The sequence below is a fragment of the Tinamus guttatus genome, unplaced genomic scaffold (genome assembly GCF_059628265.1).
Source record: "Tinamus guttatus ecotype Peru unplaced genomic scaffold, ASM5962826v1 Tinamus_guttatus_pri_ptg000389l, whole genome shotgun sequence".
In the NCBI taxonomy this organism is placed as follows: Eukaryota; Metazoa; Chordata; class Aves; order Tinamiformes; family Tinamidae; genus Tinamus; species Tinamus guttatus.
Window position 1 is genome coordinate 4,155,142 of NW_028288923.1, and position 18,027 is coordinate 4,173,168.

The 18,027-nt window shown below is 40.4% G+C and overlaps 1 protein-coding gene across 1 annotated transcript in view; it reads right to left on the reverse strand.

The window, feature by feature from the left end:
* Positions 1-5,197: 5,197 nt before the first annotated feature.
* ITFG1 (integrin alpha FG-GAP repeat containing 1) overlaps positions 5,198-18,027 on the reverse strand; it is a 76,783-nt gene continuing 63,953 nt past the window's right edge. The window contains exons 15-18 of the mRNA XM_088530885.1: positions 12,139-12,263; positions 11,168-11,250; positions 8,879-8,996; positions 5,198-5,490 (exon numbers count right to left, since the gene is read on the reverse strand). Of these exons, the coding sequence (XP_088387011.1) occupies positions 5,431-5,490; positions 8,879-8,996; positions 11,168-11,250; positions 12,139-12,263 (386 nt within the window). The 3' untranslated portion in view covers positions 5,198-5,430. The remainder of the gene's footprint in view (positions 5,491-8,878; positions 8,997-11,167; positions 11,251-12,138; positions 12,264-18,027) is intronic.

Here is an 18,027-nt window from a genome sequence, read left to right on the forward strand (position 1 = left end):
TACGCATGTGCCCGCCCCCCCGGACCCCCTTCCGCCGCCGGGCACAGAGCGGGGGCGGCAGCGGCGCTGGGCACGTGCTGGCCCCGGCTGTGCGGGCGCCTCTGCCCTCCGCGCGCAGCCCGAGGCTGGCGCTGGAGCCCGCCCTGGCGCCCGCCTTTGTGCGGGCTCGCGGCGGGGGTGGCGGGGAAGGGCCTCCCCTTCCCCTCCTTCCTCCCCCTCCCGCCGTTGCTGCTGCTTCTGCCGCTCTTTCGCTCGTGGCCGAGCTCCGTGCCGCCCTCCTGTGCCCGGCTGCCCGCCCGCGGCGCCGGGAGAGCCCTTCACACGCTGCCGTGCGGCTGGTGTCTGACAGCGGTGACAGCTAAAATGGAGCTCTTACTTTACAAGAAGTTAATAAAAAGGCGCGTTTAACCTGGCGCCTGCCCTGCCCGCCGGCCCCCGGTTACCCGTCTCAGCGCGTTAGCCCTGTGCGCGGGGCCGCGGCGCTGCGGGAAGGGCCGGGCTGGAGGCAGCAGGGCGGGCGCGGGCAACCTGGCCGCCCCTCGCCCGCCCGCGCAGCTCCGAGGAGGCGAGAGCCGCTGCGGGGAAGCAGGGCCGCGCCGGCAGCGCTCGGCGGCCTCCCGGGCTCTAGCGAGCCGCCCGTTTGCCGCCGCTCCGGCCCCATGGCGCGCGTGGCGCTGCGGGAGCCAAGTTCTCCCTGCGGCGCTCAGAGGGCAGCGCATCGCAGCACCAAAGGTCGCTCTGTCGCTTCCCATTGTGGGCGGCCCTCCAGGCAGGTCCCCGGGGGGCAGCTCCCCGGCCAGGGCTGCGGGAGGCTCGGGCGGCGCGGAGCGGTGTCGTTCCGCTTACTCGAGTTGTCCTTGCGGTCTCCAGCAGGGATGCTACAGCCCAGCAGGGTCCGTGTCTCCAGGCTCACCCCTCAAACCCAGGCTTTTCCGAGCAGTGCGCTGAATGCTCCATTCTGCAGTGAAAATTCTGGTATTAAAAAGTCTTCCCTCCGTGCATCGTTGTATTTTTTTTCTGACTTTGCTAAAAAAAATGTGTTGACAGTAGGAATCCTATAAAATATCTGACAGACTAATAATTTATACTGTATTTGTGCATCATCCACTTTTTTTTTTAAAATTCTCCCTGCAGTACTCAAGTACAAAAATCAAAATCCAATTATGCTCTTGTACAGATTGTTAGGAGACAGGGGGTGGCTTTTTTTTGGAATGCAGAGCACAGCCAAAGGCAGGATTTGGCTCAGCTACTTTGTCACTTACGATGAAGACATAAGAGATGAGGAAGCCAGCCTGATTCTTAGATCTCAAATTGAATTTGCATTCAGGGAAACGATTTGTTGTCTATTGTCTCAGAACAAAGGAAAATGAGGGAAAAAAATAGTCCTTTTTTTGATACAACTTGGTATGAGCTGCAGACAATTCTGCTACAGTGAATTACAGTGAATCATCAAATCCCGGTCTGGTGTCGGAGGGGTGGGCAGAGCGGTTGCACACGGGCGAGCGTGCAGCACATTTCCCACCCTGTGTCCTGGGGTCGTGTCCAGCTGTCAGTGTGTGAGGTGTGGGCAGCAGCAGCAGCTTATGGAGCTGGGTCATATTCTGCTATCCCTTACAGCTGCTTCCAGAGGGGTTTCTTATGTGTGCATCCCTATTGCTTTGACTTGAGAATTCTGGTGACAGATGATGCTTTAAAATACTGTATTGTAAAACTTGGGATAGCTCTTGAGGGAACTTTGCCTTCCCATGCTCTGAGCCCGAGAAAGCTGCCTTCTGTGGAAGCAGCACGGTGCTTGAGCCTGAGATAGTTGTGCGTGGGAGTTCATCGCACTTGAGGGTGGGAGCTAGCAAGGGTTGAAGGCAGCTTTTGCGGAGCTGGCTGGGGGCGTTCTGCTGCACCCCGGGCTGCCGTGCTTATTTTTCCAAGCCTACGTAGTTCACTGGGCTCAGCAGGCCCGCTCGTGTTGGTGCCGTGAACACCTGTGTGAACAGTGCCTGCAGAAGCCCGCAGAGCAATGAGTAATTCTGACAAGAGGTTAGGACTAACGTGTGCTGTCACCTGGCTTCCTCCGTGGGATTAGGAGCATTTGAAAAATCTTCATGATATGCAACTGCATATTATAATTATAAAATGATGGAAACTGCTAGTGCCTCTTCATGTGGTAATATGAAGCCTACAGAAGTATGTATACTTCACTTGGTTATTTACTACTGAGTTAAGAACACTGGCACCTTTTTAATGGTCATGAAGAATTCTGATGGTCTTCAGAAAGCTTCCCGTCTTTGCCTGGCAATGTGATTAGGTCTGTGTGTTCTACAGAGAATGTATCTAGAAACTTATTTGGGTTAGGTCATAAAAATTGGGAATTTCAAGACAAGGTTAGTGTGTATTTTACAAGCTTAATGGAGCGCATCATAGACAAGATCACCCTGTTCACTGGTGACAGAGATTCACTATAAAATAGTGCTGTGTGGTTGATATTTTCAAAGTGACACCTGAGGCTGATATTACTACAGCATCACCAAATACAGCCTGTTGTCATGAGGAAAAAGCTGGAGAATAATGGATAACATAGGACTTCTGAACAGCAACATTTCAGCTTTAAAAGTGGCTGCAGCTGTTCTTTTCTTGACATCTTTTAAAGTCTTTGATTGGAAATTTACTCATCCTTATTGAACATTTGAGTTGTAGGTATTTTTGATAAAATGAATAGTGCTAGTATTTTTTTTTCCTTCAGTGTAAAATTATTATTTTAAGTGTAATCTTATTTTCTGGATTTTTAAAAATAATTATTTTGTTATTAAAATGTTTAAAGCTGACATGGTTAAGCCTGTTACATTGTCTCAACAAAGCTAAGTTCTAGCGAGTACAGGTGGACATAGAAAGATACTGACTTTTCCTGGTCTCTCAAACTGCCATTCATTGAAAGGCAGAAGTCCCAGATTGCCTGGGTGACTTTACAGTGCTGGATCTGCAATTAACTGTGGGGAGCCCTTGCAGAACAGCTGCCTGTGAAGGAACCGCTTCTCCATAGACGGGATCGGGCATCCAAGGAGTGTGGCCACTTGTGCAGAGCAGGAACGTTCTCTTGGTGGCGGAGGATTGCACTGCATTAATGGTAAATCTGTGAGGATGATTCAGGCTTTAATTTTCGCATAGAAGATGAGAACAAAGAAAGCTGATACTTGAAGAGCCATCTGTCAGCTGGCATGTCAACAGTATCTTTATATAGGTGAGATTTCACACTAAAGCCTTTCATAGCGTTTCTCACCAGGGCTGCATTATGGTGATGTATTTTGAAAATTTATGTAGCTAGATTTTTTTCTCGCTTCACTGTTACTCTGAGGAGCACCTGGAACTACACATCCTAATTGATGTTGCTCTCTTAAACTTGCTAGTAGAAGAGTGACACTCTTAATGAAACATATTTTTGATGCCTGTGGTTTAGGAAGTCTGATATAGAACCTTTGACAAGAGGTTTAACAATATTCCATGTCTTAAAATATTCCAAAACAGTATATGTATTGTTGTAAGCCAAGTTGAAATCTTCTTATAAGAAAGCTATTAAAGCTACAATAATAATATCTTATGTATGAAGTGATACAACAACATATTGCCAAACACATAATACCTTAAAACAAAATACACCAAATTCATTGCTCTGTTAACTTGACGACAGCTTAAATGTCAGCAGGAGCATGTTTCACTGCTAATTGTTTTTTGAAACCCCTAAGGAGAGTAATGGCTGTTTATTTTGCCATGCGAAGGGTTCATGGTGACTCGGCCGCGGTGGTGGCTGCGGGCATGGTCGCCAGCGCCGTGGGAAGGGCAGGTGCCGCTGGGCAGGTCTCTGGCTGCAGAGAATGCCATTAGTGGGCTGAAAACGTATGGTAGCACTTGGGGATTCTCTAGAAATCAACCTTTTCATGCCAGGGAGGCAAAGAAAGGGAAGCATTAAAGGGGTATATTAAGGAACTGTGCTATGCTGAATGGCAGTAGCAAACATAACACAGAGGTCTCCTTTCCTGGAATATGATCGGTTCATATTTGAAAGGTCTAAACTTCATAACGTGGTATGTCTGTTTAGCTCTGTATTTTCCTCATTCTGTAGGAGGGGGTCACTGTTAAGCATTGCTATAACTAATTATTTGAACTGTGATTGTGGGCAGCTTGGGAGGTTGCAGGACAAATTCCAGTCCAGAAGAGAGAGAGCAGACACTGCAGTGCAGGTACAACAAGGGGCAGGTTGGTGAGAAAGCATCTGCTACTTTATTAAATTGTATTTATTAGGAATGCAAATTGACAGATGTAAAAGCACAATAAACCATGTAAACCATCACTACGAATACAGGAAAAATATTAAATAAAAGCATGATCATTTATACAGATTGCTTCAGGATCCAAATTACTCTTCAGCCTTTTAAATATAGAAGGTTAAACTTCTCTTTGTATGAAATTATTAACAGTCTTTTCATGAAATTCAGGTAGTCTACACAGATTATGGATGCTACTTATTCTGAGAGTCCAATTATAGTCTTCATTTAATCTTTCTGTATCTCATCTATTAGTAATTCATTTTAGTGAGTCAATCTTAATTCTCATTCTACCTCATTTTTTTTATTTTAAATTCTGAAAAAAAACCCCACTCCCCTTTCTTAGAAGTAAATAGAAAAAAAAACAACTTTTATAATGAGTCTAGGCCTTTTTAAAAAGAAAATGGTTACAGTTTAATTAGAAAAGCAGTTTGTGCCGATCCATTTTTATGAATTAAATTTTTAAATGAATCTTCTCTCTAGAACTACTAAACATGAATACTACATTTATCCCATGATGAGTTACTGAGCTAGCATTAGCACTGCAGGTTTGCTTTAGTAACTCAGGTTCCTAAATTCTTTAACTACTGCACATACAGATTGAAACCAAGAAAAATACAGAGCACTTTAGACAGAACACCATTTAGTACAACCAGAATAATTACTGGATAACGTCTCGCCTGAGAAATTGCTCAAGCTTAATCTTCAGAACGCAGTTCACTTTGCGAGGATGTATAAAGGACAAGACCAATTCAAACGGTACTGAGGATTCTGCTCACTGAAAGACTAAACTTTATTTACACCTTTCCAGCAACTAGTGCTGAAGAAGGAGTGGTATGTAAACAATGAGGTACATGCAGTATGACCCCTCACGAAGAAAAATATATTTACAGTTTCTGTTAAAACAAGACCAAAAGCTAATATATACAGTCTGTTTACTGAAAGGCCTTGTGAGACATTCAGGTCTGATTTAAATACTTTCCAAATAAATACCACGTAATGCAACATTTACAAATAGCATACCAGCACTAGTCTCACAGTAATCATTTTACAAATCAGAATTCAGTATTTCAATTAAGCAAATGAGCAGCAGCTTCTTCATAAATATTAAGGCATGTCACATAGCATCAAAATGGAACCGATGGGCTTCCTGTCGCTTCTCTCTGTCATCTGCTTTCTGAAAAATAAAACCCAAACACTTTATGGAACCTAAAGCACTAACGTTACAGAAATGAGTTGTCAAATGTCAGAGAATAGTTGGTTTTTTTCCAAGTCAGTCAGTTGAAAAAGGTAAAAAGCTTAGTAAAAGCCTCAATAATTACCTTTTAAATGATGGCAGCTTGTATTAGCAACAAACTACTCAAAATTGGCTTCTGCTGCTAATGCTCAGCTGTTTTAGTATTAATGATCCATTATTTCCTATTATTCTAATAATGTTTTTAAAGGAATACTACAGAAATGAAAAATGTTTCCTAGAGTGCAATTATTTAGCCTACACTATAATGAGATGAAATGACTTTGAATTAACCATAAATATTATCTATATTGTAATTAAAAATATATTTCTGTTAAATCTAACTTTAGACAAAGATCAAATTGTTCGACCAACAATTAGCAGCACCAAGTAAGGCTAAAAGGGGAGCGTTCCATGTTTTTTTTTGCAGTAAGGAAATGTGAGGCAGTTTGTACGTCCCTGTTTATTCAGAACAGGCACTGATCTGCTCAGAGAGCAGTTTGGATGGCACTTTGAAAAAAGAAGCACATCCAAATTGTACCTCTGTCTCATGTAGTATGTAATAACGTGTTATCCTCTCCTACGTACCTTATACTTCACAGCAGTAATGGAATATGGAAGCACTTATTTTTAAACACATCATTAATTTTTCTAGGACTCAGTGTTTGCCTCAGGACAGATAATCTGAATATAAATCCTAGCATGAGAGAAGTCAGCAATAAAAGATTTAAATGTTAGCTCAACTTGCTTACATTTTTTTTTTTTTTTGATGAATGAGTAAACTGAAGAAAAGCCTTTATAGTGTGCTGCTGTGTGGGCATTCAGATTTGTATCTTGAGTTGATAAATATGAATGGCATCTTTGGTAGAAGCCAGTGCATGTGTTCTGCCAGGAAAGTTTGTCATCCGTGCTGGCTCAATACCAAAGATTTCCTCATCAGACAATGTTTGTGTGTGACAGATACTCCTCTGGGTTCAGCGCACGGATCTGGCTGCATTTTGTGGCAGCAGCAGAACTGTCAGTGCAATTCGAGCTGTATCAGCCTGACTTTTTGGCAGGGACTTTATCAACATTAGTAGTATTTTTAATGGCAAAGATGGGGTGGAAAGAAGGGAGTGTCATACACCCTCCTCCACCAAAATGCTTGTCATATTCCACAAAAGTTTGTATGATCACCTAGAAAGCAGTTTTCATTCTAAGTTCTAAGTCTTCTAAGTTTCCTGAAAAAAATTTACAACTTCAAATTTGACAATAATTAATCTTTCAAAACTTCCTTAAGAGTATCCTTGTCAAGGTACAGCATTCATATGCTCCAACACCACGAAGCAGAGCAAAAATAATCAGAACTCAGGAATACTGAGGTCCTAGTTAATGTAGTCGACTCTGGTTTTGTGAAATAAATAATACTGTGAGTTCTTCCTCAATTCCTCTTTCTTTCGTCCTATCAAAACTAAAATACAGTAAGGTTTGAAAGCCGTGTTTTTTTAAATGGATCCAAAATCTCCAAGGAATATGACAGAGCACCATACTATCCTTAAACACTACAAATATTACTTAAACAATAAAATAGTTGGCTGACAGATGACTGTGTAAGAAGCATTGTAGACAAAGGGCTTCTACTACCGCTTATCATCTGAAGAGGACAAAGTACATGATTTATTTTTATTGGTGAATAAAACACTGCAGCTTACAGACAGATAATCCTCTGGGGGAATAGCAGAGATTGTAACTGCCAGTTCATTTCCCCTTCCTTTTACTATCAGTACTCTTGAGATCTGTAAAGGAAACCAGGACTCAAGCAGAGCAGTATTTTGATGAGAGGGCTGCTGAAATGGGCAACAAACCACATAAACTTAGAAACAAGGAACTCCTGAGTTTGAGCCCAGTTACGCCAGTGATGTGCAACAGAGCCTTGGTCAAGCTTGTTGTTTGTTCTGTCCCTCAACCATCTCCTCTGTAAGCTGGGAAGATTAAAAAACAACAAATGCCCTGGAAATTATAAGAGTTAACAGACCTTTATACGGTACTTCGAAAATATATGTAATTTGTCCAAATATTTATACCAAGTTCGAACAACATGCAGCTGTCAAATCAGTTTATAACATAACCCATACTGCTTCTTTCATTCTCCCTTAATGGTCTTTACAGAGCTCAGAAAGCACTATGGGCTGAGTGCTTCTTTACATTAAAATATATGAATGATTATCAATATGAAATATTAACATTAATCTCCATTTCTCCAAATGGAACTGTCCAGAGTATCTTTTCTGATACTCCTGTTGCATAAGATGTGTTGGAGGCAGAAGTAAACCCAGGCAGTGTGTACTAAGCTACCAATTAACAAGGAATGCCTGGGCCAACATGTTATCTAAAGGGCCAGGCATCATAAACTTTGTATTCCTTTCTTTTTCCTTTTTTAACTCCCAATCTTACCTATATTTAGAGGTATTATTTAACATTCTGAAAATTTGGGAATGTCAGACAAGATATTTTAACATGAAGCAAGTGCAAAACTTACCTGAATTTTTAACAAGGTCATTTTATTTCCACAAGCACAAAATAACAAACAGCTCTACCATGTCAAAATGTGCAATGATTTTATTTGACAGCTAAGATTATGGTTTGGGTATGTCGTTGCATTTATTGGCAATTTTGCCACTTGGAAATGATTGCGAACTAAGCATAGTTAGGAAAAATAGGAACGTGTTCCTTTTGTGGCATGAAAGGCCCCTTTCAAAATGCTGCTTCAAATCAATGAATTTCTATACACTGCATGTATAATTCAGACACACTGAGCAAAGCAGCCAATATGTGCACAATTGACTCTCCATACAGTCATGAATGCTAATGTCAGTGCAATCAGCAGACAGAGACAAGAGATGTTTTTTCTTATTTTTAGATTATCAGGAGAGCTCAAGATAAATAAGTTGAGTTTATGTTGCACTTCCTGACTATAGTGTTCTTTAGAACTCTACAAAAGAGAAAGCTTAAATAGGAACCAAAAAAAAATCACTTTTTATTGGAAATAGTGGCTTAGTGCAAAGAGCTGGTACCACTGATAGCTGTTATTAGCTGTTGATTGTTAGCCGATCATTAGATTCCCTCCCTTCCTTTATTGTTAGTTATCTTAGTGTTTAAACAAAAACATGCTATTTTTTAAGCTTGCAATAAACACTGAATTAATAACAACTATCTTTGGGGAATTAATGCAGTCTGATGTGTCAGAATTTATACTGCAGAATGCTACTCAAAGAACACACAAGACTAGTAAAATATTAGGAAATGCTAAATAGTATAGAAATACAGAAAAAATCTTGTTAGTTAAACTTACCTTTTCTTGCCAGTGTAATATGCCAATTATTGCCAGGATGAAAACACAGACACCAATTAAGGCTATAGCCGTTAGCAGCACGATGTTACTCGGGGTCAGGTACAGTTTGGCACTCCAGCTACATATACAGAAGAGCAAAACCCAAGGAAACATTAATACCCTTCATTGGGGAGCAGTAACTAGACTTAATTTATAAAAACAAAAAGAACCTGCTAATGCAAGATGGGCTATGACTTAGTCCACAATAACTAGTGACTGTACTTGCAGACTGGTGCTTAACAGTGTTTGGTTAGAAATATATGTCTTAATATAATTATTTTCAGGTAATGCCATATCTAAATTTAGTTTCTGTTAAGCTACCCAGGAGTGCTATGGCTATCCTCAGGGACTTTTTTTTTCTCATTAGATTTATCCTTTTTTTCTCCCAGTGGAACAAAATAAAATGCATAATAGAAATTTCTACAAAAGTGCCTGGGGCTTGGGGGGGGGATGGAAAGGCAGGGCCAGCTGTCTCCGTAAGGCAGGTTATTTATTCCCTCTGCATAAGGAGCTCATCTGGGACGGGCTCACGGGGAGCAGCTGGGGAGAAAGCTGCAGAACACCCAAGCGCCAGGGCTGCTGCTGGCCTGTCTGCCTGCCCCGCTGAGCAGCCCTGCGCAGGGAGCCCGCGAGGCTCCTGCCGCCAGGGACTCCAGAGCACATCATGCTGCGCTCGCACCTCCCCAGCGCGCAACTAGCCAGGAAAATCTGTGAAGCTTCTTATATTAAGTAGCCAACAAGAAAGGACCATGAGGGAATTAACTGTTTTGTGCTGCAGCTCCCTGCCCAACAGGTTCTGCACCCCAAAGGCTAAAGAGGCGGCCCCCAGGAGAGCAGGGTGTGCAAGGGAAGGGGAGGCTGCAGCTCAGCCCAGGGGCTGGGCAGGAGCCTTGTGAAGGGAGGCTGCTCTCCCTACCCTCACCTACAAGGATTAGTTAATTGAGAGTGGGGACAGACAGCAGAAAAAAACCTCCATTCCCTGCTCACAACATTTCCGCCAGCTCACGCAAACAAGGTATTCCACTGGAGGGCTTTTTTCTTTATCTAGAAATTTTAATTTCTCTGTAAAGAGGCTTTGAGTTGAAATTAAACTTAGCTGTTTGAACATAAATACTGTATTGAACACTATGGTTTCTCATTTCACATCAAGTGTTAGCCTCCATTCTTTTTCTTCCTTTTTGGCTCAAATGACTTGATACTTGCAATGAATGAGAGGATACTGGTTTCTACCGAAAACAAGAGAACTTGCAGACCTCAATCTTGTGGAAAGAGGCTGAACATTCTGCGGAAGTACAGAATTTGGTCTGTTTTACTAGTACATCTCAGGAAATAACACCTCTATGTTAAAAATAATTATATGGAATTTGAGAAATGTTTATTATGAAATCTGATATCTTTGGAAAATATATCCTCCGCTATTTTACAGTGTCCATAAACTTCTTAAGTGAAAAGGCAAAAGTAGTTTTAAGGATACAAAGATCAAGAAAAGTTTTCTATATAGCACACACCTTTAAATACCTCAATACTATAAATTTTCTTTATCTGGCAAATCTCATTCCTGTGCTTGTTAATTAGTGGCTCAAGTGGCACATCGCTTCTTAGTTTTCAATTGTTCTATAGTAAAATTAACTGCCGAAACTGATGTTGAAATCATTTCTGCATGATAAATGCAACTGACCTCACTAGTAGATCAAGCGGCAAAAAGCAGCTGGAATATGTGACTAATGCTTTCTCTAACAGGAAAGAAAGAAACATGCTGACTTTCAGGGATGGATATTTTAATTACAAAATGAACTCAGTGTTAAAGCTCTTGTGTGGGTAACCCTTTCACCTTTACTTAAAGGCATTCATACCTGTGGCAACAGATACTATGCTTGCAAGGCCTAAATTGAAGCTTTTTTTAATGAAACTAGATACAAATTGCATGTTTGATGCAACAAAAATGCCTGCTTCAGCCACTACCATGCTTGCCTTTTATCAGAAAGAAGATTGGTAAATCTAGCAAATTTATAGGATCTTATTTATAGGATCGGAGCTGATAATAGATTTCAAATGTTTATGGTGACTATATAAGAGTCTATATAATTTCTTTACAAATATTCTGCTGTATTCATAGTTACAGATTTGTCCCTCCTCTTAGTTGTTTTTAAATTTACTTCCCATATAAGATATATTTTTAAGATACATCATGCCTAAACTCTGCATTAATAATGTAATTTTGTGAAGTGTGCTTCAGAATGATGAAATTACCTTCGAGGAACGTTATGAGGATATGGAATGACTATAAGTTGAGAGTTTGGTATGATAGCTGTCCATTCCTGTTTTCTTACCGACTGAAAGAAAAACAAAAGCTATCTCAATTCCTTATAAATCAACATACTTAAAAGCAAAGTATTCTGAAATTCTCTATTGTAACATAGAACAAGGGAAAAAAAAGAAAAAAAGCTAAAATTACCATATTACCCTCTCTTTTTTCTTAAAAAAGAGCAATTATTCCTTTACATTTATAAGTACCTTTTAACCTGAAAGCCCCAAAGCACTTGTAAAAATGAATAAAAGTAAAAACCAAAGCAAGTTTTGCTGACATGCAATACAACCTCTACTTGAAAAGTACAAAGCAGCAATATAACAGGGAACGAGGAGAAGAACTGATGCTAGAAAGGCATTTTACGCCAGCAAAGCAATTATCCAAATTAAAAATTGACTAGAACAGTAGCGTGAATATCTCTCTTTTTAAAGTAGGACTGTGAAATCTTCAAAGCTTGCAGCCCTATTTTTGTGTTTTACTGGTGCTTGGGTAATCCTTGTGATCCCCCCTCCCACCGTGCTGCTCATGGTTCTCTCCCTGAGGCAGAAGTCACAGTGTGAATTTACATGTCAGCCAGACCAAGCCCAGGAAAACTTCCAGCTGAAACCACAATAACTGGACACTGTTACCATATAAATGAGCACTACAGACCTGTGCTAACATTTGTAGACAGCTTCACTCATCTTCTGCTCTTGCTCACCAGAGCTTGCATTCCCTCCCAAGGGGCGTGTACAAATTTTTTTTTCCAGGGGTGGTTGGTTGTATTTTCATTTTGGCAAACTCTTTTCTGTGCTCAAACTTACTACCTTGAGCTTCTGCTGAAATGTGTCCCTCACAGTATTTTCACCCCAATTTTACTAGGAAAGGTAAGAACATAGGTAATAACTTAATTCAAGCTTAAATCTGAACTAACCTTTTCTCCCAAAGGACGAGGAATGCCAACATACAAATGGTCGAGGAAATTAGCGCTGCGTCCCAAGCCTAGCACGTTGTATGGCAACTGGAGAGCAAAGTGTGCTGACTGGCTAAGCTGTCCAGCTGAAATTAAATTAGAAAACAGGCTTTGGCAAGTAATTTGAAAAAAAAAGGTTTTCTATACAAATACACATTCCAAGATGTAAAATAAAAATGTTCAGGAAATTTTAGCTATACCATACAATTATTTAATTCCTAAAGGCTAAATCCCACATTGCCAAACTATTTGTGGACACTCAAGTTGGAAACAGCTTAAGATTTCTTCTGAGCACTAGGTCAATGCTAAACTGAAGCTCTGCTATTTGTTACACGTTGAGAATGAACGCACTGTCCACACTACCTTTGACTTGGGTAATGATGAGTATCTTGCCCCATTGTTTTAAAAACTCAGATTCAGTGTGAAGATTCTAGACACTTCTATTCTTATTTGTAATAATCAGTAACTACTGGTTATTCATGTGTCAAAAATGAGCTAAATAGATGCTCATGAGCAAGTTCTGAAATAAAAAAATAATTTAATGGGAGCAGGAATACTGCCTTGCAAAAGCAGTTGTAAGGTATGTCCTAGTAATAGCATATAATTATTAAGAACTGAAGGAGAGAATGTAGGAGGAAAAACAACATTTTCCTTTGTTACCTAAAAAGGCAGTAAGGAAACAAGATAAAAGCATTCTTAGCTATCTACAGATTCACAAACATCCCAGTTCTGATGTGGCTGATTATTCCATTTAAGTAAAAATCTTGTAATCTTTTCATTTCCTGCAAACTGATTCAGATTCTATGGGGATTCTTTGTTCATTTTGTAAAAAGCCTCTCAGTAAGTGACATGGCTGCAGTGAAGAAGCGATAGCATCACGTCATAGGCACCTCCGTGAATTCAGTCTCCATCAGACTAACAGAAATAAGTTCAACGGGCCCTTGACAACAAGAGTAGGTTTACACGATCAATTGAAACTTTTTTTTTTTGGTTACACAAAGATATGAAGGATTTTTTGAGTGCAATATTTTTGCACTGCTTTGACATCTGATGCACAATTTCAGGCATAACCTCAGTTAAGCAACAGAAAATAACAGACTGTGAATTACAGAACAGGAACACAAATGTTGCAATGCTACTGGTGAAAGCCATAGATGGAACTACCTGGACGTGGGGGAAGTCTGGCAAAGGGATGGAAGTAATTTAGTTCCTGAACTTGGACACATATAGACAGAGGTGCAAGGAGAGAGCAGGAGGGCTTTAAATCCCAATTCTAAACAAAGATGCCACCTTCAGCTCTGCGAGGCCCCAAGGTACCGGTCACTGCGAGCAGGGGGGTCCCTGCCAGAAACAAACTAACACTCTGCTATTTTTGTTCTCTTACAGGCATTTACTGGACTCAGATTAATCTAGATAGACTTCAAATGGCACCGTACCCGCCCTTTCCTCAATCCCCGTTTAGAACTGAATATTTGTTATATTTGATATCTACCAACTGAATTCACAACCAAAAGACATGGACTTGAAAGCTCTCATTTAGACATTTCAGGAGGAAAAGCATTTTAAATCATCATACGGGCAAAATAATTGCTTCTTGCGACTTCAGTGATTTCAGTAAGTATTTATATGGCAGTATTAATAATATAACGGAAAGCATAAGCTATCAAAGAGATCAGTCTTTTTAGCTGATCAATTTATGATGTGATATGCTAGACACTAGTGTTCCAACGGATGCTTCCCTACAGTTTAGCAGAGGAAGATCCATTTCTGTGCTGTTAAAACAAACAAAGAAACCAAACCAACCAAAGAAAAACATCAAGTTTATCACATTACTTTTGGGAAACATTAAAGAGATTTAAATAAGTAAAGACATTTTGCATTTCCTGAGATTATATTTACAGTCAACTGCTTTCTGCCTTTCCTTGTGTTTCTTGGACCTTGTCTTCTAAGGCTGAAATTCTGAAAATCAGTATTTTGCTTCAGAGTCCTCCCTCCTGGCTACTGATTGCATCAATCTTGCACAGTAGCAGTGAACAGTGGGGATGGGGAGAAGCAAAAACAAACAAACAGACAAACAACAAACAAACCTCTAAGCTCCATGATCGAGACTGACCAGAACTCAGCCAAGCATCTCTTAGAGAAAAATAAATCAGGAAACCTCCTACTCCTGGTTCGTAGGGACAGCTAGATAAGTGCACAGCCTGTGACACCACAGTACACAGGTGTGGTGCATTTTGTCCAAATGGAAAGGCTCTGGAAAGTGACTGTAGACAAGTGTTGTAAAGGCTCCTTACCTGTTCTCAGGGGCAGCAGCTCTTCAGCCCTTGTACTCTTTTACTGAGGACAAACTAATTTATTTATGGGCTGATGATAATTTGGAACTGCCGTACAAGGACGATTACTTCATGATTCTACTTCCTGGAATTATTCCCCCATGCGCCTCCCCGCTCTCGTTAGTAGGAAGAAGCTCCCCATATGCTATCAGGCTTCTATATTATCACAAAAAGGGTCTGTCCTGCGGGATGTGCAGCAGCAGCTGCTCTATAGCGGTTTCAAGATTTAGAATAGGGTCAAAAGAGGAGATGAAAATAGATAACCTGTTGTCTCAACCCTCTAGGTCACCTTGCCTGGTGCTGGCTGAGGAGAGCCTAAGGAGCAGTATCCTACCAGGCAGGACCTGCTGGAGAACCTCCTCTCAGACAGCTACGAGCATGGCTGCTTCTGTGCAGTCAGACACAAGAGTCACTAGCACATGAGGACTCAATGCCAACTTAATGCTAACAATTACAAGAATTTTAAGAATCACAGAATCATAGAATGCTTAAGGTCAGAAGGGACCTCTAGAGGTCATCTAGTCCAACCCCCCTGCACACGCAGGGTCACCTAGAGCACGTAGCACAGGGTGGCATCCAAATGGGTTTTGAAGATCTCCAGAGAAGGAGACTCCACAACCTCTCTGGGCAGCCTGTTCCAGTGCTCTGGCACCCTCATTGTGAAGAAATTTTTCCTTAAGTTTCTGTGGAACTTTTGATGCTTCAGTTTGTGGCCATTACCTCTAGTTCTGTGAGTGGCCACCAGTGAAAAGAGACCAGTACCATCCTCCTCACTGCCTCGAGGTACTTATAGACACTGATCAGGTCCCCTCTCAGCCTTCTCTTCTCCAGGCTGAACAGGCCCAGCTCCCTCAGCCTCTCCTCATAGGGCAGATGTTCCAGGCCCCTGATCATCCTTGTAGCCCTGCGCTGGACTCTCTCCAGCAGCTCCACATCCCTCTTGTACTGTGGAGCCCAGAACTGGACACAATACTCCAGATGTGGCCTCACCAGGGCTGAGTAGAGGGGCAGGATCACCTCCCTCGACCTGCTGGAGATGCTCCTCTTAACGTGTCCCAGGATCCCACTGACCTTCTTGGCCACGAGGGCACAGGCTGGGCACTGACCTTCTGGAGAGCAGCTCTGCAGAGAAGGACCTGGGCATCGTGGTGCATGATGAGTTGACAATGAGCCAGCAGTGTGCCCTCGTGGCCAAGAATGCTAACCAGGGAGCCTTCTCCAGCAGAAACCTTCTTTTCAGGTTAATAATAGAAAATATGGCATCTTTATGGACAGCATACAGTATGTACAAAAGGGCAGTGAGGAGCTACTCTGATGCATTTACAAGATAGCCGTATACATACAATTCATTTGCGGTTGGTTCCCTTCTCCATTTTAAGGGAGAAGAGGAATTTCTTATAATTCAACTGCAAATTCTACTGCAGCTTGTGGTAGCAAGCAGGAGATCTACATTCAGTGAGACAGATTTACACAAGGCAAACCACAGACACATAATCACAAAAAAATTATATGGAACATCTCAGAAAACATACAGGAGCTCGAGAATTAGAAGTTTCTTTGCATTTCAATATGCCATTAGTCTAGATGGATGTGTTGCCTAGAATTAAAGTTTAGCACATTAGAAAAAGTTGAGACATAAAATGCTGTTTTGAAGCAGGTCTCAACCTCATGGGGTAAATACTGTGTCACAGTAGTATTATAACTGTGATTATGCTATTAAAAAAAAGGAAGATAAATTTGAATTAATTTGACTTAGATGAGATGTGAAACATCAGTCTGATTAGAGTTAACTTTTTAATCAAGTTAAAATACTATTTATATATAAAAAACAAACCTCCAATAACTCTCACTAAAATTAGGCATACTGTAGATTTATTTTTTCCACTGCAAAGCCAAGTAATGATCAAGATGACATGCAGACATTTAAATAGGGCTTGCACTTTCAGTCCTGTGTTGTGACACTAGGAAAGCTGCATATGTTGTTTGGGGAATTTCTAGATTACTGAATCCATGGCAGAAAGTATTAACCGAAGAGCTTTTCTCTTTAAGAATAGGGATTTTTCCAATAAGCTAAGGCAATGGGATAGCACTTGAATCTGTCCTTGCTTTGTCAACGGCCTTCTGCACAATCTTGGCTAAATTCCTTAGTCTTTATGTCTTTATTTCCAATTCTAGAATGGGGATAACTATTTCATAGGCATGTAATTAGAATAAGCACATAAAGACACTGGCAAGACAAGACTTTACCAGGGTAAAGGAAGTAATAAGGAACAAAAGTAAGTTTACTAAACTTGACTCAGTTAAAAAAAATAAAGCAACAAAAAAATAATAATATCAAGGTATGTATTAATCGATCATTCTATAACATAATAGAGAATTTAGTTTAAAAACTTTTAACTAAAGCTGAATTCTGAAGGACTTTTCTAAAAGAATGAATGCTGGTATTCACGTGTTTCATGTTGAAAAGTGTTTAGGATTACTTTTGAGTGTTATTTAGGATTAAGAGGAGACTGCAGTTGAGATCTTCCTTTTTTCTTTCATCATACAAATGAAATGATACATCATTCTAACAACTAAATTAAAGGAAATAAAAGAAAATGTCATGCACTGTGTGCAGTCAGCCTTAAAGAGGTGAGAGAGTCAGATACTGTAGCCAGAATTCTTAAAAGCATTAAATAATTTCATGGCTACTAACCCTAGCTCTTATGCCTACTAAGATAAGGATAATGAAATCTTATGCTTCAGAATGTAAATGGATCATTTGCAAAGGTCAGAAAGGAATGTTTTCTTCAACATAGCAGGCAGAAAATGTATAATTGCATTTTTTCAAGTTGAGAGAGATTAGCTAAAGAGGAATGGGTCAGAAATCATTCTCAGAAACTTGTTTAAAGCTGACTGATGACAAATATGAGAGTCTTTGAGACCGTATTTTATACTTCGTTCTACTTATTATCTACCACTGAAATTCTCTAAGAGTTTGATGGTCACTTACATGTTCTACTTAGAATTGCAAACAATTAATTTTAAATGACAAATGTGCATCTGAGAAATGAATATAAAAACTTTCAACAAAGATTAAAAATAAAAATACAGTTTTAAAAGGTTTATTCTGTTATATTTGAAGTTCTGCCACTAATCATTAGTTTGCATTTAAATAGTAATCTTAGAAGTTTGCTTTGTTGTAAAACTACTATAAATAGGTTTCTACTTTTTCCAAGAATAGGATAAAATATCATTCATTATTCAAGCAGGAAGGCAGGACTTGATACTTACATTAAGATTGTTCACTAACCTTTTGGAAGGTTAAGTAAAGGACACTGAGAATATGCCTTTTGCTTCACAGTGTATTTCAGTGTCTTTACCGCAAGGTTTTGTTTTACGTCAGCATTACTACTATTACTATTACTATTATTACAAGTAAAAGACAAAGTATTAAGAAAAACAAAACAAATCCAACTTCTCCTGTTCATGCTGCACCTGCACTGAAATCTAAATTTTCTTTCTCCCGTGTGTTCCT